Source organism: Fistularia commersonii, chromosome 19 (assembly GCF_037954325.1).
Source record: "Fistularia commersonii isolate RoL2024-O1a breed Wild chromosome 19, RoL_Fcom_v1.0, whole genome shotgun sequence".
Taxonomy (NCBI): domain Eukaryota; kingdom Metazoa; phylum Chordata; class Actinopteri; order Syngnathiformes; family Fistulariidae; genus Fistularia; species Fistularia commersonii.
This window is the reverse complement of record NC_141302.1, coordinates 16,978,953-17,002,528: the sequence shown is the minus strand read 5'-3', so window position 1 is coordinate 17,002,528 and position 23,576 is coordinate 16,978,953. Positions and strand designations below refer to the sequence as shown.

At 44.5% G+C, this 23,576-nt stretch overlaps 1 protein-coding gene across 6 annotated transcripts; it reads right to left on the bottom strand.

Moving 5' to 3' along the window:
• Nucleotides 1–1,433: 1,433 nt before the first annotated feature.
• Nucleotides 1,434–13,057, bottom strand: zfta (zinc finger translocation associated). Of its 6 annotated transcripts, none has more exons than XR_015107626.1 (6): nucleotides 12,648–13,057; nucleotides 10,652–11,164; nucleotides 9,797–10,165; nucleotides 5,592–6,047; nucleotides 3,717–5,363; nucleotides 1,434–3,466 (listed from the first exon to the last, which is right to left on the bottom strand). XR_015107626.1 is itself a non-coding variant. In XM_086166350.1 (5 exons), the coding sequence occupies exons 2-5, from the start codon at nucleotides 11,112–11,114 to the stop codon at nucleotides 4,879–4,881; spliced, it is 1,773 nt and encodes a 590-aa protein (XP_086022476.1). In that variant the 5' UTR covers nucleotides 11,115–11,164; nucleotides 12,419–13,057; the 3' UTR covers nucleotides 1,434–4,878. The 6 variants fall into 6 exon arrangements, 4 of the variants coding, with proteins under 4 accessions (XP_086022476.1, XP_086022473.1, XP_086022474.1 ...); XR_015107627.1 differs by having other exon boundaries at nucleotides 1,434–3,954; nucleotides 4,781–5,363; XM_086166350.1 differs by having other exon boundaries at nucleotides 1,434–5,363; nucleotides 12,419–13,057.
• Between the last annotated feature and the right edge of the window lie 10,519 nt (nucleotides 13,058–23,576).

Below are 23,576 nucleotides of genomic sequence, written 5' to 3'. Positions count from 1 at the left end.
CTCAACACAGACAATACCAAGGAGATGCCAGTGGACATGAAGAAGGAGAGGAGACCTCATCAGCCACTGGTCCTCCAAGGTCTTGAGGTTGAAAAGGTGACCAGCCTTAAATACCTCTGTGTCCACATAAGCAAGGACCTCACCAGGTCCCTCAACACCACGCAGACAGTCAGGAGGGCTCAACAGTGGCTGTAATTTCTGAGGAGGCTGAGGAGGTTTAGCATGTTGCCTAAGATCCTCAGCAACTTCTACAGCCACATTGTTGAGAGCATCCTGACCAGCCGCATCACAGTGTGGTACGGCAGCACCACCACTCTTGGCCGGGCTCCGGGCAGACAGCTGCAGCGAGTGGTAAAGACTGCAGAGAGTATCACCAGAACCCCACTGCCTTCTCTGCAGAGCATCTACCACCACAGAGTCCACAGGAGAGCTGCCTCCATTGCCAAGGACCACACCCAATCCCAACATGGACTGTTCACACTCCTCCCCTCCGGCCGAAGGTACAGGAGTAGGACGACATGATTAAAGAACTAATTCTACCCAACTGCCATCAGACTCTTGAAACAGCTGATATTCTTTTTGCACATGTAATGGACATTCTACTGTAGTAGTGGAGATTCTACAGCCCACTGAAAGTGCACTCCTCCTTGCACCTTCACATTGTGAGTTGCACACCAAGCTCAGACATTGTTACTCGTAAGAGATTGTTGTACCCTTCCCCCCAACACCCTTTGCCCCCTTGGTCTCCATCACACTCTTGTTTTGTATCTGTCCATTGTTCTCTCTCGCTCTTGCTCTTTCTACCCCAATCAGTCGAGGCAGAAGGCCGTCCACAATGAGTGAGGATATGTCCAAGGTTCAGTAAAATGCAGTTTCCTTGCTCCTGTTGCCAAGTGCCTGCTTCTTGGGGAATGCTGGCTTTCTGTGAATTGTTTTTAAGAGTGGGGTCCAGACCTGCTGGACATGGAAAGTCATGGGACAATAGTGTTGTGATTTGGCGCCATATAAATAAAATCTGGCTCGACTTCTGATCATCTTGACACCCACTCCGCCAAGCCAGACTCTTCATTGATGTCTTTTCAATATTAATGTCTTTCATATCGGGAAATGACTTCTTACAGATCTGCAAGGTCCTTTAAAATTGATTGATATCCTCCCGATGCTTATTTGATATTCTTACATTGTATTGGTATCTAATTCATGTATATCTAACACTTAAATTTGTCTTTGAAGATGAATTGCTATTCATCTGATATGTCTGTATACTTGACATTGATGTCTTTCTCATATTAGAATGAAAATGTTAACCTGTGAATGTCTTTCTGACAAGCTATGCCTTTCTTATGTTTTTCAACATTATTTTTGTGTAAGTGAACCTAGATTTATGTTTTTATATGATCAAGTTTCTCCAATGAATGACACTCATACTGGTGAACAAGAGAAATGTTTTTGTCTTTATTGATGTCAACGTTTTATTCAAATAGCATCAAGAGAAAAATGACATGTCGGCATGTACAGATGGAAGGTGAGTGAAGGAAAATCACACACCATCAATTAAGAAACACACACAACCACCCACCTGTGCACGCATACAAAACTACACACACACAAACAGGCAATAGGGTCATACGCATCACCTCACTGTAATTTCATTTTAAATAGTTAAGTGCTGAGTCAGTGAATAAATCACAACTACGTTAGTTAATTCTGTCACTTCTTTTTCAACAACTCACACAATGCTCATGACATACATCAAGCCACTGAGAAGTAAAAAGCGAGTGTCCCTCGACAAAACCACCACGTTTCAGAAAAATCTTGACGTGCAAGAACATGATCGGGATAAGAAATCACTGTTTAATACAGTCCTTATATCATGATAATTTCTGGGACTTGCGTATACAAGATAATCAGTCGAAGCACTTTTTTCCTCACAGGCCGATAAATATCAAATTAAGTGTGCCTTAAAATACTGGATCACTTGTTCAGCATTAGAACATCACCTCAAATTAATAATTCAATGTCATAACTTTTTCCTTCAAACATTTCCCTGTTTTCTACAATGATGGATCATTTTCCTAAAACCAGGATTTTCTCGACTGTTTTGAGATTTTCATTAAAAGGACCTTAAAGAAAATTAATGCAGTTGTTCATCTATGGCCTCACATTATTAAACTTTTGGTTCAGACAGCCGTTTGCTCTCAAACATATACATATATATGTGTATATTTGAAGACATTTCAAAATAAGACATTTCTAACTTTTTTCCAGCTGAGGCTCTGATGGCCCATCATGACAGAACCAAAGCTGACAGAACTGATGAAACGCTGAATGATGAAAACAGAATCCCTGAGTTATATTTTCCAGGTGAAGAATCACAGCACAGTTTGATGTTTGGCTCGAGGTGACCCAAACATTTTCTGAGGACTTTTTTTTTTTTTTTGCTGAATTTTAGTTCATGGGTTTTGGTAATACATTTGTAATATTTTGCTGACTTTAAAGGAACTTTTTCAAGTGTTGTGCTAATTATTAGAGGATTTCTTGATTGCAATTTTTTGGAGTTGGGTTAAACATTGGGTTAATTAACCGGTGACCCATCACCGGTTAATCCCAGGCCATTAATCTGCCTGGGATATATGGGATTTTAGTGTAGGTTTTTTTTTTTACTTTTAGATAATGCACTATCCAATTTCAGGTCATTTTCTATTTATCTTAAGATTAAAACTACTTGCTCATTTCCAGATAAAGTCTATGCTTTTAGCATTTTGCCGGGTTTTTTACTTCTTTCGATTTATTGACTTAAAACTTGCTACGTTGATCGTTCGATGACAAATTACCTCTCCTCTGCATTTCTGGGTATTTTCACCGGCAACTCAGAGTGAGCCCCCAAAAAACCAATGTAAACTGCATTAGAAATGACAACTTATGACTGACTCTTAACTTACTTTGTTGTTGCATAAACTTTGTACAGTGAATTAAAAGTGAATCCAAACGACTTTCTCTGGTTTTTGAACAAAGTAGAAAAGCTTGGCAAAACTACAAATGCATTTTTTCGTAGAAACCAGGTGCATAAAAGTGCTTGTATAAAGGAAAAATAATTGTAGTTTTTCACGTATTTACACAATCTTTGTGCAGCTTTGAGCTAAAATGGCGGAGGAGTATGATGATGAAGAGGATACAGACAGAGAAACGTGTAAAGGATGTATGTAAACAAGGAATTAAATAGACAGAAATTAACTCCATTCAATTGTCTTCAGCAATAAAACACACTCAGTCTGTACAGAAGAAATACATCTGCGAGACAAAGTGCTGGGTTGTCTTCAGACACATCATCGGATCCTGTTTCCTCCTTTCCGATGACTTGTATTCTAACTTCCTGAGAGCGTAAGACACCGGCCCCCCATGCCCGGAAAATACCCAGACATCAACGTAGAACCAGACTTCTGAGCAGCTGGCAGGAACTGCAGGTCTTGAGAGTTAAAAAAAAAGAGCAAATTTAAAAATCCAGACAGACTTCTATTTCAGCAGTGGAAGCAGCCTGCCACACAAGAGATTAACTCGTTAAAAGTTGTTAGCTGCTAATTGCTAGCATGCTAACTAGCCAGGATAGCTCACATGCTAAATGACTAATAAATTAACAGTGTGTCACAAGGATAGGAGTGGTTTAATTATCTTTTAAGTGAGGAAAATGCAGATTTTTTTTTAGCTCAACTTCTTACTTTTATGTGATTCTGTGGCCATATGGTGGTGGCGTGGTTACCGCTGCAGGTTTCATGTTCTCCCGGTATCTGGGTTTTTTTGTCTTCTTCTCACAGTCAAAAGACATAAATCGTCCAGAGTTTTTGGGTTAACGGTAGTGTGTCTCTTAAGTGAAGCCCTGTGAGGGACAGCTGATGAATCCCAGCTCTCACTGGGGGTCTGCTGGGATTGGCTTCAGCCCCAGCGCGGCCACATGTGCTGGATAAGTAGTATCGATGCTAAATGATCACTGAATGAATGTCAATTTCACTGAATTTACAGATATTATAACTACTGTTTAGCTTTTTCCTTCTGTATTTCTGCCCCTCTTTGTGGTTTCATGCCTTCTTTTAGGGGGCATTTTTTCCGGAATTTCAGTTTTCCAAATTTTCTTTCCAATTCCTCTGTAGCCAGGGGTATTTGACTTTTGTTCCTGTCTCTCGCCTCGGGTTAGGACCAGAACATAAATGCGGGAGGAATCTAAGAAAAGACTGACTTTGTAGGTCAGAAGTGTGGGTGTCCGTCAATGAACCACAGTTTCAGCTTCTCACATGGTTGAATTGTTGGGACAGCTCTTAGGCTCACAGTTATATTCCTGTCAAATTAAAGGTGCCCCTCACACTCAAAACCACACGCTTAATCTGTCCACTGCTGACTGTAGAAATAAGAACATCTTATTTTCCTCAGCACAGGCAGCAGACTGGGGGTTTAAGCTACTGGAATCCCAGCCATCACAAGATTTCCTCCATCGGGTGCAGATACAAACACCGACTGGGACAAGACTTGAAGGACTTCTCTGATATTAGTTTACATTTCCTGGTCACTCTAGACTAGATTTTATGATGTTTGCTAATTTCAAAAAACAGCTTGTAAATATTGCAGGTCATGCTGCCAAATTAATCAATTGCTTATTTGCAATAGGACACGGACATACTTTGTCCTGTGTTGGTTTGGGTGTGACCAAAGCACTTGCTTGATAGGACTGACAACTGAAGGAACATGAAAGGAAAACTTCTAGTATTATGGATCAAATTTTTACACTCACAGCAACATGTTAGTCATGCCTCCATTTGACCAATGGGATTTCATCCTGTCTGGGCTTTTTTGAAAAGGGAGCAGGGAGACCAACAGATGGAAGCCCTTCTAAGTGCCACAGATTGGGGGTGAGGATGCTAAAGAGGCAGGCTCAGTGGCATGGTCCCGGGAGAAAAAGCAGTCATCGGAGTGGATGAAGCCAAGCGCCACCTTGTTGTATCGCATTAGCACTTGCTGTTTCTCCTCTGAGTCGTACTTCAGTGACAGCGGATGCACCTGTTGGATGTGCCTCTTGATGGTGCTGACCTTTAGCGTGGCCAGCGTGGCACCACACACCATGCAGATCAGACCGTGGCGCCGGCAGTCATAATCCATCAAGTACTCCAGCCGCCAGCGTGCCTGGTAGTTCCTGCGCTGGTCCTTCCCAGGGTAATGGCGGGACGGATTCGCCGAGTAGCTGCTGTCCTTTGCCTTAACCCTCCCAACGCACATACCGTCCTCTGTCTTTATTGTTTTGTCTGACATTCCAGCATCAGGTGAGACATCCTCACTCCGATCTCCAGTGAGCTTAAGAACACTGGGCAGACTGATTTCTGGTACAACAGAGAGGAAATAAGATGTGAGTACACTTTCCTCAGAAACATTTTGTTCCGACCAAATATGTTAGCAACTGCTGACGGATCATTTTTTTATTCATTTGCTAAACACACATTCAGACACCAAAGAAATGACCCTCGATATCATGTGACAACAAATACTCTGTAAGGAGCTTGTTGAGTGATACCGTTTTGTTGAAAACATCTGAGTGAATGGTGACTCACCGTCCTGTATCTCAGACCCTTCGCTGGAGTCATCTTTGGTCCAGGCAGCAGCCATGGCCTCCCGTTCCTGCTGGCTCAGGGTGGTGGTCTCGGGGTGACAGGCCTGGATGTGCTGTCGAATGCTACTGACCTTTGTATGGTGTAGAACTTGCGAACACACCATGCAGAAGGTGCCGCTGCCCTGAGGCCCGTAGGCCACCAGATAATCCAGACGGAGCCGCCATGGATTGCCCCCCCGCAGCCGCTTCTTCTTGGTCCGGCGGGGCAGCTGGGGTCCCTGATGGGGCACCCCCGCACCATCGGCCTCACCGATCAGACAAGTGTCCTGAGGTATCGTGCTGTCACATCCCCGGAAGTTGTCGGCGTGGATGTGGACAGGATCCACGTCCAGAGCAAAGGTCTCTACCTTCACTTCTTTGGTGTTGGACTCCAACCTGATGGAGGAGTTTAACTCCTCTGCCAAAAAACAAATGTGACAAAAAAAGAATTAGCTTTAGCTGTCAAAAGCACTAACACCACATGATCATTCTGGGGTGGCTTACACGTCGGGAGAGATGCATTGGACAGTTTCACTCTTCGAACTTTTTACAAGTAGATTTGCGCTCACAATTGAAATATCAGACATATGAGTAATCCATGGTAGCCTGTCCTTCTAAAGCTGAGAACATGCAACAAGTTTGTCTGATTTCAGGCCGGTTTCACAGTTGGGCAGAATCTGCACCAGTCAGCACTGATTGGGGACAGAAATTTGTCAGTGACTGAGGAGAACAGATCCGACCCGACCCGTCTGTTAAACCCGTCTGTTTGAATGGTTAACGCAATCAAGTAGTGGTTATGAAATGAGAGAAAATGACACAGGAATTAGTGGAAATGTCAAAACAACGGTGAGAGAGGGAGAGGGCTGACTGAGCCCAGCCGAACTACACTTGTTAGATTTGAGCAAACAACAGCGACAGCAAGCTGCTTGTCATCCACGTTCGTTTACACTCTTAACTGGTGGTCTCATAGACACGGTGGCTTCTGTCAGAGTTTGCCCAAAAGTTTGATCCATTCGGTTGTTTTTGTGCAATTCAGATCCAATCCAATCCCTAAGTATATCTCTGTCAATGCAGACCTGTCTTTAAATCATGTACGTGTATTTGGCTGCAATCACAAATCAATTGCACAATAATGCTGTTTGGAACTGTTTTCTTCTTCTTCTTTTCTTTTCAGCTGCTCCATTCCAAAGTCACCACAGCCAATCATCTTCCTCCATCTAACCCTATTCCCTGTATTCTCTTCTCTCACATCAACTAACTTCATGTCCTTTTTCACTACATCCATAAATCTCTCCAGTCTTTATGGCTTCCTGCCTGGCAGTTCTAGCCTTAACATCCTTCTTTCAATGTCCAAACCATCTCAGTCCGGCCTCTGACCTTCCCTCCAAAAAATCTAACATGTGCCATCCTTCTGATAGATTAATTTGTGATCGTATCCATTTTCATCACTCCCAAAAAGAACCTCAACATCTTCATCTCTGCAGCTCTGCTTCCTGTCTTTTCCTCAATGCCACTGACCCCAAACCATACAGCATCACTAGTCTCACCACTGTCTTGTACACCTTTCCTTTCATTCTGGCTGATAGTCTTTCATCACACCTCACTCCTGACACTTTTCTCTACCCATTCCAACCCGATAGAACCCGTTTATTCACCTCCTGACCACACGCTCCACTGCTCTGGACTGTTAAACCTTAGTGTTTGAGTTCCTCCACCTTCTTTATCGCCACTCCTCACAGTTCCACTTGGGTGCCTGTCATTCATACACATAAATTCTTTCTTGCTGCAGCTTTTCCTCCACCTGCTCCCTGCACTCACGACAGATCACAATGTCTTCTACAAACATCATGGTCCATGGAGATCCCTGTCTAACCTCATCTGTCAACCTGTCCATCACCACTACATACAGGGTGGTGCCGAGCACTGATCCCTAATGTAGTCCCATCTCCGCTTTGAACTTCACTGTCACTCCTACAGCATACCTCTCACCACTGTCTCTTAGCTCATAAATTTCCTGCACCAAGACATGACTAACATAATTCTCTGCCACTCAAAACTTCCCCATACAATACCAAAGGTCCTGTCACAGCACTATAGTTTTTCTAGATCTACAAAGGCACAATGCAGCTCCGTATGTATTTCTCTGTCAGCATACTAAAAACATCTTCCTATCACACTTCTGGCACCTATCAATACATTTCCCTTTCTGTCCTTAAACACCCAAACCTGCTGCACGACCTTGCCATCTCCATCACTGTGTTTCTTTCATCCTGCATGGATCATTCTCTCCCTCCTTACTGTCCAACCGAGCACACAAGTCATCCCACACCCTTTGTTTGGCCTTTGCTACCTCTACCTTTACCTTGGCCTGCATCTCCCTGAACTCCTGTCTGCTCTCTTCATTCCACCCAAGTCTACCACATACTACCAACTACAAAACTACTTTCCTTCCAGATGATACACCAAGTCCTCTCCTACCTGTCTCCCTAATCACAGAAGCTGTAGTTGACATCTAGAAGCATTTCCTGACCACTGACAGCCTTTCTCCTCCCTGACAATCATACAATACTGCTCCTTTTTCCGTTTCCATCACTCTATCCTCTATTCTTCCGTGGTCCTCTTCACCTTCCCTGTCACCAGATTCATTCTACAAACCACCATCCTATGTTGTCTGGCTGAATTCTCACCTACCAGCTACCACTCACACCAACTTTGTGTTCACTGGTCACCTTCAGATTACAAGATATAGTCTATCAATGTGCTCCTACATCCACTCTTAAAATATATATTATGTTCATGCCTCTTCTGGAAGGACATATTCATTTCAGCCATGTCCACCCTTTTTACAAAGTCTCCCACCATCTGTCCCTCTGTGTTCCTATCCTGGATACCAAACCTGCCCACCCTTTCTTCATCACCTATATTTCCTGCACCAATGACCTTTCTCTCACCTCTGGCGATCTTCTGCGTCACTTCATCTAACTCACATCGGAAAAATTCTCCTTCTCCTCATGTCCCACATATGGGGGCAAAGCCACTAACAACATTGAGCATCACACTTTCAGTTTCTAGCTTCAGATTCATCAGTCTATCTGACACTCTTCCTCAACATTCCTAAGAAACTACTCCTTCAACACAAGATCTGCTCCATTTCTCAAACCTATCATGATGGAACAACTTAAATCCTGCTCCTCAGTTTCTGGCATTGCTACCTTTGGTATGAAACAGTAAAGCACACAAAAGAAGTAGTAATAAGCAAATGAGCCACAGTGTAAAAAGTTATTAAGGGAGTAAACAATAGTAAGGAATAAGTAGGGAACTTTGGAAATGGAAGAAGGTGGACTGCAGCCGCTACGCTACAATATATCATCTATGATAATGATTATAATGTTAAGTATGTGATCAATGTTTTTAGGGAAAAATAGTCGTGCTGGGCAAGTTCACAATCAGAAAGAGAGAAACTTTATTTGTCCCTGAGGGACAATTGGAGGGCACATAGCATAGCATCCTAGAACAAATTCAACATTTATAATATGTAAGACAAACTAAGATAAGTTAACGTGTATTTACCATGTCAACACATCAATGACTGAATGCCAACAATTACTTTAAACGTTAATGTTCTCAGTATAACTTAAATTTATACACACCACTTATCTCCGCAAATCAAAGTTTTCGCAAACCAGATGTTATTGCACATTTGTTCAAACAGCAGTACTTTCAAAATAAAAAGTGTGCAAAATACAAACCTATGTTTGTCTAGGTTTAGACAAACATAGGTTTAGACTATGCATTTTCATAATTTTTGAATTTTTAGGGTAACAATGGGATTATTCACGATAAACCAAAGAAAGCTAGTGTTTTTACTGGATATCAACATTTTAATGGCTGCTCAGCATGACAAAAAGCAATCATGACTATGTAATTAGGTAATAAAAGGCCAGTATATTGGTTATTAAATAAAAGAAAATGTGTAGATAAAATGAAAAGATAAATATTAGTAAGTAATCATATCTATCTATGCATTTTTCCATTAATTGGTCGATCAATACGTCCAACCATCCATCCTTCAACCACCCAATCATCCATCCATCCATCTCTCTAAGTCCAGGTCCACGTCCAGATCAGAATCCAGTTATTGGATGAAAGATCAGGAGGTTTCCTTACCATGAGTATGAGCCCAGGCCTGCAAGATACAGTGCTTCTCCTCTGAGCTATAAACCAGGGAGTTCGGGTGTGTGTCCAGCACGTGGCTCTTGATGTGGTCCAGGTGTAGAGAGGGCAGCTGGCCCCCACACACCATGCACAGCAGGCGGCCTGCCTCCGCCTCATACTCCATCAGAAATTCCTGACGGAACCAGGCGTGCAGCGAATCGTTCAGGTAGCGCTCCAAGGTCTGGGGCGATGGCCCAGGGACTTCTCGCTCCTCCTCCTTCACTTCTGGAGGCTGGGGAACTTCGTCAACCTTAGAGAGTGTGGAGAGGCTAAGTGGATGTCGTGGCTCCTCCTGCGGTGTAACAGGGTCCTGAAGTTCTGCTAAGGAGCAGCACAAATTAATCAGAGTGGCTCTGATATAATGCATGAGATCAGCATAGCCTCGGTAAAAATAAAGAAAATAACAGCATTGGCTTTGAGCATGAAATACGTCCTGAAACAATTGATATCAGGTTCAGTCATTAAATGACCTATTGATTGTACCTTGATTATCATTTGAATTTACCCTCCTGGCAGGTGCCACAAAGGATCAGTTGAAGAGGACAACTAGGAAATGAATAGTAAAATGGAAGGAACTCTAAATTTAAAAGCTAAAATTTAAAAGCTAAAAACTCAAATAAATGTTCGACAATTCCAGAAAATCAACCACATATTACGCAGCAATGGCCATTATTTATCCAACTGTCTGCTGCTGTTTTAAATTACAATGCATATATCTGCGATTGCTTCCTGACACACACCTCCAAAACGCAATCACTAACAGACACGCACACCTCTAGCCTGTCAGATAACAGCAGACCCACCCACCCGCAGCGTGAAGGCTGTCGTCCAGAGACTGTTCCTGTGCAGAGAGCGATAGCTCATCAGCAGAGATGAATAGGCGCGGGCAGCCCCCTACGCCCAGGTGATTCTCCCATCCAGAGCGGATCACGTCCTTGTCAGCTGCGCTCCACAGTAAAGAGTCCGGGTGCTTTTGTCTGATGTGCCTCTTGATGGTGCTGAGCTTGAGGGTGGCCAGCGAACTCCCGCACACCATACAGATCATTCCGTGCCGCTGGGGATCAAAGTCCATCAGGTACTCGCTGCGCCAGTACTCGTGATAGTAGCGGCGGTGGTCTCTGCCTGGTATGCGACTGAGGCCCGGCCGGGAGGCCCGCTGCACCTTGGGTTTACGCCGCGAAGGCCCGGGGGACAGAGAGAGGAGGAGCGGCTGGTCTGGGCCCTCCGTGATGCTCCAGTAGCTGGTGCCTGGAGATACAACGCCAGCCATACTGGCCTCTGGATCCTCCTCCACATGACCGTTGACGAGCCTGTCCTCCTCTGTGGACAAACACACAACCTCAGCATCTTTCAGCGACCATTCAACTGCTGCAACTACAACAACGACAGGTGACGATAAGAACAAAAATAAGAATTATAATAATTACAATAATAATAATAATAACAGGCACCACAGTGACACTGTGGTTGGCACTTGTGCCACACAGCTCTGGGGTTCCTGGTTTAAGTGTGACAGCAGGGGCTTTCAGAGTGGAGTTTGTGCATTCTCCCCGTATTAGCGTGGTTTTCTCTTGGCTTTTCCCGTGTCCTCCCACAGTCTAAAAACATACAGTAGGTACACCAGACAGCCAAAATTGCCCAAACATGTTTACGTGTGAATGGTTGGATGTCTCCATACCTGACCCAGTGACTGGCTGCCGAGCAGTCTGAGGGGAAACTCAAATGCCTGACAAGTGGTATAGACAATGAATAATAATGATCACGATCATTTTTAAATGACTAAACAATAGTTAAAAATTGAGCATATATGTTCATTATGATATGATTTTCAATTGTATGCTGAATTGTTAATTTGAAGGAAGTTAAAGCCAGGCACCTGACAGCCAATGTTCATTGCAATGCTTAGAAACATGTCGAGAACTCACGCAACGGACACGTAAGTAGAGTGCTAGGCAAACCACTCATATCTGTTCCAGGTGATCCCTCAGGACCCACAAAGCAACGGGTTAAACAGATACAAGTTTCAAAAGCCAGCGTTTTTAAAGTACAACGCTTGGTCTCCCCACATTAGTTGTGGCTGGCATCAATTCCAGTCAACGAATCACTTCTTTAGGTACGTTTGATACGATCCAATTGTTTTATGGCGTGTATGTCTGAGTTCAATAATGGGGACCATTACGAGTCGCGGTACGAACACGTGTGCACCTCTACGGTTTTTGACAGAGACATAAAAAGATAGATGGATTACAGCAGACCAAAGGTTGTGGTTCAAATTCAAGTTCTGATTAACCAGGCCAGTTTTCAGCGAGACCCTTCTTTCAAGCCTTGCAGAGCTTTAACAATGCACCTGACCTCGTTTTGGCCCTATAGGGACTCAATGTGTTATTGTCCTGTGCTTCCCACCTCAGTGAGCCTTAGTCCCAATCAAACTCCCAACGCAACTCCATGTCTGCATGAGTGTGCTGCAGCTGCAACCAGAGTGCATGGGCTAATGACTGGTAAAACTCATGCTGGCTATAACGGAGTCATTCTTCACTAGTATTCAGAATGCCGGCCAACAGCACCCAAACGGACCCGTTCTCCCAGCGCCGAGCTGTTGTCTGCGCCAGCCTTCCGCCGCGAAGCCATCTAGGTGGCGGCAGAGCGCCGTGTCTGCGGGCAGAGCGCGGAGCCTTTGTCTGCCGGAGCCCCGGAGCGGAGGGGCCGTGCCGTTCAGCTCGGTGTCCACGCCACCGGCCGACGACGGCCGTGGCCGCGGCGGCGTCAAGGCGGCCAAAGCTAAGCCCAGGGTCCCCTCCGTTACCTCCCAGGTCACCGTCCGGCCGCGTCGCCTCCTCCTCTCCGCGGATAATTAAGGCGAGCAGTTCAGTGTGTTCGGCGCGCCGGAGCTCCGCAGGCTCGCCTCCCGTCGCCGGTCTCTCTGTCATCCCCGGCCCGACAACCGCCGCTCCTCTGTCGGTGGCTGCTTCGCGGTGCTGGAGCGGCTCATGTCCCGCTGACATGTTACAACATGTTCGCGCCGCCCGGTCCCGCATCTGCGGGGAGCCCGGGCCGGCTGCCCCCGCCACCCCCCGCAACGCGCCCCGCCGCGGGACTCAACTTTACTTTTTAGACAATCATGCATTCGGCGGACGGCTCGTCCTCTGTCCGACTCCGGGAAAGCGTCGGTCGCGGGCCTCCACGACTGTTTTTCGAGGCTCTCGCTTGTCTTCAGGGTGGGGAGCCGGACTAGGGGCCCCTGGGGCTCCTTAAGGGGCTCCTGGGTAAATTTAAAGAGACAGTAGCCGCCGCGGCCGGGCTCACTGGGGCGGGCGGCCGGCTGCGCCTTCACGACCACATGGATACGGGTGATTTCAAGTTTAAAATCAATAAATGCATCGACAGGAACTTGGAGCCCGCACACAAGCTAACGAGATGGTGGAGCTCAGACACAGTCCGGTGCTGGGATAGAGGTCCAGGTTCCCAGAGGTGGGGGGCAAACATCAGGCGATTGACCTTTCAGCAGGTCTGGAGGATAATTTCAGGAAAACCTTTTAAAATCATGTTCAAATATGACTAGTTGTTTGTTTGCTGATAGAGTGGATTAATTAAAGAGTTGAAGTCCATGAAGTGAACAGTCGTAGAGCTCAGCAGTAGGAGCCTTAGGTGTGGGGTTTATGCTGTGAATAAATGCATGGACAATGATGGATGTGTTTCAAAACAGGGTTTCCATAATTCTGGTCAAGGCTGAGGTATACATCCTCAGCCATCTGTTTGTTTGTCCCCCTTTTCTCTCAGCTGATCCTACTGGACCAAAGTCAAGAGACGTGCGTTTGTTATCAAACGTTGTGAGAGATGTAACAACTTGCCATATCAACACCCATAACAAGCTTCCACGTCTTCAATTCAAAACTTCATGTTTCTTCCTGGCCCTTGTGACAGGGCTGATCCTGCCAGAAAGTAACATAGCTATTCTAAGAAAGAAGGTCAGATTTCCCAATATGGTAAATTTCCAGTATCCAAGTAACTGCATTCCAAGAAAACCATTTTTTTTTTTTGTTTTTTGTTTTGTTTTTCATTTTTGTGCATGGTTTCACCAGAGGCGTGGTGTTGGAACAAGGTTCTCATTTTGCTATATTCATTTTTGAAGGAATTCTGTTTCCCCAATCGAGCTGAGTTCAAGTCTGTCTTCCTACCCAGAAGAGCTAGAGAACTACAGCTAGATGCAAGGGATATTCCGACTCCCTTTCAAAGTAATCTGAAAATAATATGTGGACCTTGCGAGACTCCTATACTGCTCTGCCTCCCTTTTACAGTACCAGCCTTTACTCAGCATCGGTTTTCTGTGTCCTGTAGCAAAAATCTGTCCGCCTACATTTCAGCCCTGATGGTGGCCATAACGTTGTATGGTGGACTGAGCAGCTCCAGCCAATGACAAAAGACATTTTCCGCATGAGGAGCCTCCTTCCAGGCGTATCCTGTGGGTCAAGAAAGTATATTGTGCATATTGTCACCTTCGTAAAATAGTTGCCTGAGTCATTGTTTGTCAAAATCAACTCCCATATTCTACATACGGCTCAATGGTTTTGTGTGTCTGAAGAGCTTGAAAAAGTGATTTTGGTGATTTTCAAAAGAAGATGAGTATATGTGACCCTCCTGTGTAGGCAGGGCCATGTCGGCTAGCACTTACAGAGATTTCTTTGTAATCGTTGCTGTTTCAGAAGCAATCAATCCAATTGACCTTTGACTCAACTCACCATGTCTATCAGGACTCCTCTGTGGGCTGACTAAAGGCTGCCAGGAAAAGTGCTGAAGATCATAATTTCCTAAAGTCCAGATCCATTGTATCTCCCTGCTGGCAGTGAAATGTTTGAATCCATCATTCTTTGATCCCTTCATCAGCTAAGCTAGTAATGCTACCATGGTACCATGTTACCATGGCCACATGTAACGTGTTACGTTGCCTAGTTTGCTTAGCCACGCGACAAGTCAAGTCAGAGACAAAGTGAGGCAGGGGGGAGGAATGGGGGTTGAGAGGAACTGGTGCTAAAGATCTCAGACTACTAAGAACAGTAGCACAACAGTGTCATGGTATTGGTGACATGATACAATCTTCTCCTTTTGGGTTTTCCCTTCAGGTGTCGCCACAGCAAATCAACTTTCTCCATCTAATCCTATTCTCTGTATCCTCCTCTCTCACATCAACTACCTTCATATCCTCTCACACTACGTCCATAAATCTTCTCTTTGGTCTTCCTCGAATCCTCCTGCCTGGCAGCTCCAATTCCAGCATCCGTCTACCAATATATACATTATCCCTCCTCTGTACATGACCGAACCATCTCAGTCTGGCTTCTCTGACCTTCTCTCCAAAACATCTAACATGTGCTGTTCCTCTGATAAGCTCATTCCTGATCTTATCCATTCTGGTCACTCCCAAAGAGAACCTCAACATCTTCATCTCTGCAACCTCTAGTTCTGCCTCCTGTGTTTTCGTCATTGTAACAGTTTCTAGGCCATACAGCATCGCTGGTCTCACCACTGTCTTGTTCACCTTTCCTTTCATTCTGGCCGATAGTCTTCTATCATATAATACCCCTGACACTTTTCTCCACCCATTCCAATCTGCTTGAACCCGTCTCTTCACCTCTTTTCCACACTCTTCGTTATTCTGGACTGTTGACGCCAAGTACCTGAAATCCTCCAAATTCCTGATCTTCCTTTCTTGGAATCTCACCGTTCCACCTGAGTTCCCCTCATTCACACACATATAATCTGTCTTGCTGCGACGATCTTTCATTCCTCCCCTTTCAGGCTCATACCCCCACCTCTCTTTATTTTCCTCAACCTGTATTCTGCTTTCACTACAGATCACAATGTCATCTGCAAACATCATGGTCCATGGAGATTCCTGTCTATCCTCATATGTCAGCCTGTCTATCACCACTGCAAACAAGAAGGGCCTCAGAGCTGATCCCTGATGGAGTCCCACCTCCCCCTTGAGCTTCTCTGTTACCCCTACAGCACACCATACCGCTGTCTCACAGCTAGCATACATGCACTGCACCAGTCTCACATACTTCTCTGCCACTCCAGATTTCCTCATATAATACCAGACCTCCTCTCTTGGTACCCTTTCATATGCTTTTTCTAGGTCTGCAAAAACACATTGCAGCTCCCTCTGGCCTACTTTGTACTTCTCTTTGGTATTCTTAAAGCAAATACTGCATCTGTAGTACTCTTTCTAGGCATGAGGCCATACTGCTGTTCACGAATGCTGACTTCTGCTCTCAGTGTAGTTTCCACCACTCTTTCCCATAACTTCATTGTATGGCTCATCAACTTCATTCCTCTATAGTTGCCGCAATTCTGCATATCCCCCTTATTCTTAAAAATGGGCACCATCATACGTTGTCTCCATTCTTCAAGCATCTTCTCACTCTCTAAGATCCTGTTGAATAATAGTTAGAAACTCTACCGCAGCCTCTCCGAGACACTTCCACACCTCCGCAGGTATATCATCAGGACCAACTGCCTTTGCACTCTTCATGCTCTTCAATGCCTTCAATGCCCATAATTACTGTTATGTTTTTACTTGAAACTCTGGCACAACAATTTCCTTCGGGATAAATAAAGTTGTTTTCTTCTCATCTCATCTCATCTCATCTCATCTCATCTCATCTTCCTCACTTCACTTTTACTAATCTCTGCTACTTTGTGGTCTACAAGAGTCACCTCATCTACCCTTGCCTCTCTTTCATTTTCCAATTCATCAGCTCTTCAAGGTATTCTTTCCATCTTCCCATCAGTCTTCTCACATCTGTCAATACATTTCCCTCTCTATCCTTAATCACCCAGACTTGTTGTACATCCTTTCCATCTTTATCTCTCTGTTTCGTCAACCTGTATAGATCATTCTCTGCTTCATTACTGTCCAACATACAGGTCGCCGTACGCCCTTTTTTTCCCTTTGCTACCTCTATCTTTGCCTTACGTTGTATCTTCCTGTACTGGTATCTGTTCTCTTCAGTCCTCTCAGTGTCCCACTTCTTCTTTGCTAAACACTTTCTCTGTATATACTCCCGCACTTCCTTGTTCCACCACCAAGTCTCCTTATCTACGCTCCTTCCAGATGACACACCAAGTACCCTCCTACCTGTCTCCCTGATAATAGTAGCTGTTGTCCAATCATCTGGAAGCTCTCCCTGACCCCCCCAGACCCTTTCTCAACTCATCCCTGAAAACCATACATCACTCCTCCCTTTTCAACTTCCACCACTTTGTCCTCTGCTCTGTCTTTGTCCTCTTGATCTTACTTGTCACCAGAGTCATCCTACAAATCACCACCCCATGCTGTCTGGCTGCACTCTCACCTACAACTACTTTGCAGTCACTGATCTCTTTCAGGTTACCTTGTCTATACAAGATGTAGTCTACCTGCGTGCTCCTACCTCCACTCTTATAAGTTACCCTATGTTCGGGTCTTTTCTGAAAAAAAGTGTTCACTACAGCCATTTCCATCCTTTTTGCAAATCTACCACCATCTGTCCCTCTGCAATCCTATCCTGTATACCAAATCTGCCCATCACTTCTTCATCCCCTCTATTGCCTTCACCAACATGTCCATTGAAGTCTGCACCAATTACTACTTTCTCATCTCTGGGGATATTCTGCATCACTTCATCCAACTCATTCCAGAACTTCTCCTTCTCCTCAAACTCACATCCCACCTGCGGGGCATAGCCACTAATAACATGGAGCATGACACCTTCAATTTTCAGTTTCAGACTCATAAGTCTATTTGACATTCATTTCACCTCCAGAACATTCCTAACAAACTCCTCCTTCAAGATAACTCTTACTCCATTTCTCTTCTTATCAGTGCCATGATAGTACAACTAAAAACATGCTCCTAAGCTTCTAGCCTTACCACCTTTCCACATAGTCTCCTGGATACACAGTATGTCCACTTTCCTTCTCTGCATCATGTCGACCAACTCTCTCCCTTTACCTGTCATAGTCCCAATATTCAAAGTCCCTACTCTCAGTCCCAGACTCTTGGCTTTCCTCTTCTCTCTCTGCTTCCGAACACGCCCTCCTCCTCTCCTTCTTTGACCTGCAGTAGCCCAGTTTCCATTGGTTCCCTGTAGGTCATCAGTACCAATGGCAGTCGTTGTTAACCCGGTCCTCGACCGATCCGGTATGATCTGGTTATTATGTTTTATTTGCATGTTTGGCTTTGGCAAGGGTTTTTACTCCGGTTGCCCTTCCTGACACAACCTTCTGCATTTATCCCATGCCCCCCCGTGGCTGGCTCAGGGAGACACTGGCCCGTACCGCACTGAGGCTGCATTTCATTCATTATCTATAATGCTTCTCCTGCAATCAGGGTCACAGGGACTGGAGCCCATCACTGAGGCCATCGGGCCAAGGGCTGTTAGCCGGGACCTATCACCACTCAGCGACCCACATACAGAAACATACAATCATTTACTCTTTCATCCACACATCTTGGCAGATAAGGGTCTCCAGTGAATCTACTGCATGTTTTTGGACTTTGGGAAGAAATGGGGAGAACATGCAGCCTCCACACAGAAAGGTCTGCTGTCCTGGATCAAACAAGGGAACTTCTTGCTGAGGTGGAGACGCTAACCACTGTTGCATTGGGACACCTTTGTCTGAATTGTTGACATTATTTTCCAGAGTAATCATTTATTTCTTAATCTAGCCTGGAAGATATCTACAAGACTTATTTTAATTTTAATAAGCTGCATCCTCAAATCACAGGTTTATATGTATTTGGGGGGTTGGAGGAAATCAAAAGTAGACCTTTTTTCCTCTTGACAGAAGTGTATTTTGAAATTCTTGTTACTTTGGCCACTGCGAGATCATTGTTTTCTCTTCAAAGTGGCCTCTCAGTGATTAACATTTCATCAGTGTATTATTTACTAAAGGATGGTAGCCCTACTGTTCAAACCCCAACGTCACAACATCAATAAAGGTCATGCAGAAAAAGCCAATAAATTATTCAACTTTTGTGCGGGGTATGAACTGGAGGCTACTTGTTGGATGCAAACCATGTGTTGTTGAAGTTAACATTGTTTGTCTCTGCTATTCATTCAGAGAAACAACTCAGATGCATTTATTTGTTCCTCTACTATATAACCCTTAGCCTGCACCTTGGGTTGTGGATTTTGGGTGAGACCCGTCGCCAGTCCATCACAGGGCCACATACTCAAATGTGGAAGAGGCTCACCCTCTCATTCTCCTCTTGGAAATTCAGGGTGTTTATTTAACCTATTACTAGTTTTTGGATCGTGGGAGGAACCTGGAGAGCCCAAAGGTGACCCATGCAAACTTCTCACAGAGAGCCCTTCCTGTCGGAATCCAATGGGGGACCTTCTTGTGGGGCAGAATGCCTAACCACTGCGCACCCATGCTGCCCAGGCAATAGTGTAGGTATGGGCAGGCATGTAAACATCAACATAGTATACATCAGGATATAGATTTGGTGACATGAGATCATATGTAAATTATCAAATAATAGCAGTGAAAATTATAGCAAAATATATGATCATGATGTTAATGCAACCCAAGGTCCGGGACAGTGCCAACATTTTCCTGTTCCCCTTCTGGAAGGCTTTGTGGATCAACTTTCTCCATCTAACCCTATTCTCTGTATCCTCCTTTCTCACATCAACTACCTTCATATCCTCTCTCACTACATTCATAAATCCTCTCTTTGGTCTTCCTCGAGACCTCTTGCCTGGCAGCTCCAATTCCAGCATCCGTCTACCAATATGTTCTCTATCCCTCCTTTGTACATGAACGAACCATCTCAGTCTGGCTTCTCTAACCTTCTCTCCGAAACATTTAACATGTGCTGTTCCTCTGATAAACTCATTTCTGATCCTATCCATCCTGGTCATTCCCAAACAGAACCTCAACATCTTCATCTCAGCAACCTCTAGTTCTGCCTCCTGTGTTTTCGTCATTGTAACAGTTTCTAGGCCATACAGCATTGCTGGTCTCACCACTGTCCTGTACACCCTTCCTTTCATCCTGGCTGATAGTCTTCTATCACATAGTACCCCTGACACTTTTTTCCACCCATTCAAATCTGCTTGAACCCATCTCTTCACCTCTTTTCCATGCTCTCCGTTATTCTGGACTGTTGACGCCAAGTACCTGAAATCCTCCAGCTTCTTTATCTCGACTCCCTGTAGCCTCACCGTTCCACCCGAGTTCCTCTCATTCACAGACATATATTCTGTCTGGCTGCTACTAACTTTCATTCCTCTCCTTTCCAGCGCATACCTCCACCTCTCTAGATTTTCCTCAACCTGTCCAGAGCTGATCCCTGATGGGAGTCCCACCTCCACCTTGAGCTTCTCTGTTACCCCTACAGCACACCATATCACTGTTTCACAGCTAGCATACATGCACTGCACAGTCTAACATACTTCTCTGCCACTCCAGATTTCCTCAAACAATACCAGACCTCCTCTCTTGGTACCCTTTCATATGCTTTTTCTAGGTCTGCAAAAACACAATGCAGCTCCCTCTGCCCTTCTCTATACTTCTCTATAGTATTCTCAAAGCAAATACTTCATCTGTAGTACTCTTTCTAGGCATGAAGCCATACTGCTGTTCACAAATGCTGACTTCTGCTCTCTATAGTTGCCACATTTCTGCACATCCCCTTATTCTCAAAAATGGGCACAATCACACTTCGTCTCCATTCTTCAAGCATCTTCTCACTCTCTAAGATCCTGTTGAATAATAGTCAGAAACCTTACCGCAGCTTCTCCTAGACACTTCAACACCTCCACAGGTATATCATCAGGACCAACTGCCTTTGCACTCTTCATCTTCTTCAATGCCTTCCTCACTTCACTTTTACTAATCTCTGCTACTTTGTGGTCTACAATAGTCCCCTCTTCTACCCTCGCCTCTCTTTCATTTTCCAATTCATCTGCTCTTCAAAGTATTCTTTCCATCTTTCCATCAGTCTTCTCGCATCTGTCAATACATTTGCCTCTCTGTCCTTAATCACCCAGACCTGTTGTGCATCCTTTCCATCTTTATCTCTCTGTTTCGCCAACCTGTATAGATCATTCTCTCCCTCCTTACTCTCCAACATACAGGTTGCACTTCCTCCTGCACTTCCTCCTTCCACCACCAAGTCTCCTTATCTACGCTCTTTCCAGATGACGCACCAAGTACTCTTCTACCTGTCTCCTTGATAACTCTAACTGTTGTTGTCCAATCATCTGGAAGCTCACCCTGACCACCCAGACCCTTTCTCAACTCCTCCCTTTTCAGCTTCCACCACTTTGTCCTCTTGATCTTCCCTGTCACTAGAGTCATCCTACAAACTGCCATCCTTTGCTGTCTGGCTACACTCTCACCTACAACTACTTTGCAGCCACTGGTCTCTTTCAGGTTACCTCGCCTATACAAAATGTAGTCTACCTGTGCGCTCCTACCACCGCTCTTATAAGTTACCCCATCTTCCTGTTTTTTTCTGAAAAAAGGTGTACACTACAGCCATTTCCATCCTTTTTGCAAAATCTACCACCATCTGTCCCTCTGCATTTCTATCCTGTATACCAAATCTGCCCAACACTTCTCCATCCCCTCTATTGCCTTAACCAACATTGTCCATTGAAGTCTGCACCAATTACCACTCTCTCATTCCTGGGAATATTCTGCATCACTTCATCCAACTCATCCCAGAACTTCTCCTCTTCAAATTCACATCCCACCTGCAGGGCATAGCCACTAACAACATTGAGCATCACACCCTCAATTTCCAGTTTCAGACTAACAAGTCTATCTGACATTCATTTCACCTCCAGAACGTTCCTAACAAACTCCTCCTTCAAGATAACTTCTACTCCATTTCTCCTCTTGTCAGTACCATGATAGTACAACTTAAAGAATAAGAATAAGAACAACTTTATTTATCCCGACGGAAATTGTTGTGCCAGAGTTAGAAGAAAAACATAACAATAATGAATAATAGTAGAAAATTGGATACACAGTAAAAAAAGGGGGAGAATAAGAAATACAAATAAACTATTAAGTGTCTTAAGTAACAAGTGAAGACTATAAAATGTCTTAAGGTCTTAAGTACCAAGTGAAAGATAAGGAGTGCACAAGAGTACGAAATAATATTGCACCTGTAGCTGTTATTAAATGAAATATTGCAGGTGAGATATATATAGTGGGTGAGAATTTTTTTTTTTTTTTGAGATTTAAGATTTTAAGATTCCCTGCAGTTGAAGGGAGAGGAATTAAAAAGTCTGATAGCCTCAGGTAGGAAAGACCTCCTGTGGTGTTCAGTGGAGCTCCTTGGTGGTATCAGTCTATGGCTAAAATAGCTCTGACAGGATGTCAGTGTGGCATGCAGGTGGTGATGGACATCGTCCATGATGCTGAGGAGCTTCCTCAGCATCCTCCTCTCTGACACCTGCACAACAGACTCCAGCTCCACTCCCAGGACAGATCCAGCTCTCCTGATGAGCTTGTTGAGTCAGTTAGTGTCAGCTGTCTTGAGCCCGCTGACCCAGCACACAACAGTGTAGAAGATGACGCTGGACACCACAGAGTGGTAAAACATCTGCAGCATGGTCCTGCAGATGTTGAAAGATCAGAGCCGCCTCCTGAGGAAGAACAGCTGGCTCCTTAAAGCCTGCTCCTAAGCTTCTAGCCTTACCACCTTTCCACCTGGTCTCCTGGACACACAATATATCCACCTTCCTACTCTGCATCATGTCGACCAACTCTCTACCTTTCCCTGTCATAGTCCCAATATTCAAAGTCCCTACTCTCAGTCCAAGGCTGTTTCCTTTCCTCCTCTCTCTCACGCCCTCCTCCTCTTCTTCTTGTTCTTGTTCTTCAACCCACAGTAGCCCAGTTTCCACTGGTACCTGTAGGTCATCAGTACCAATGGCAGTTGTTGTTGACGCGGTCCTCAACCAACCCCGTATGATATAGTTATGGTTGACTCGCATGTTTGGTTTTGGCAAGTTTTACGCCGAATGCCCTTCCTGATGCAACCCTCTGCATTTATCCGGACTTGGGACCGGCATAGGGAGATACTGCTCCGTGCCCCCCCAATGCAGGCTTGGGGAGACACAGGCCAGTGCCACCCTGAGGCTGCATTATGCTACTGACTAAAACGCTACAATATAATAAATAATTTTTTGTTAATTACTATAAAAAAAAGCCAAAATAAAAAGCAGAAAAATCACCTTAAAAGCGCATCAACATCATAAGGACAACGACAAGAAAAACACGTTCGTTTAAGGAATGCACACACACACACACACACACACACACACACACACACACACAAAGAGAAACAAATACATACACTAATTGAAGTAAAACCTATGAAGAGTAAATCATTTAATTAATCAACATAAACATAGATTTCATCTTCCTTACAAACAAATAAAAAACCCCAGCACTGATTCAAACTGTGGCTACAGAGGTCTCTAAAATGCCCAGTTTTTATTCAGAGCGCAATATTCACTGATATTTAGTTTATATTATAGTGAAATTGTAAAAGACAATCTTCAGTCTTGAACAACACAGCATCACAGGTATGCCCATGTGATGTAAGTCAATGGGTACCGCAGCTCTGACTCAAAAAAGGAAACCTAATCCATGCTCATTTCTTCCAATGCGTCGTTAAATTTTACCAAATACTGTCCTGATTATTATCCATATAGTGTTCTATGAC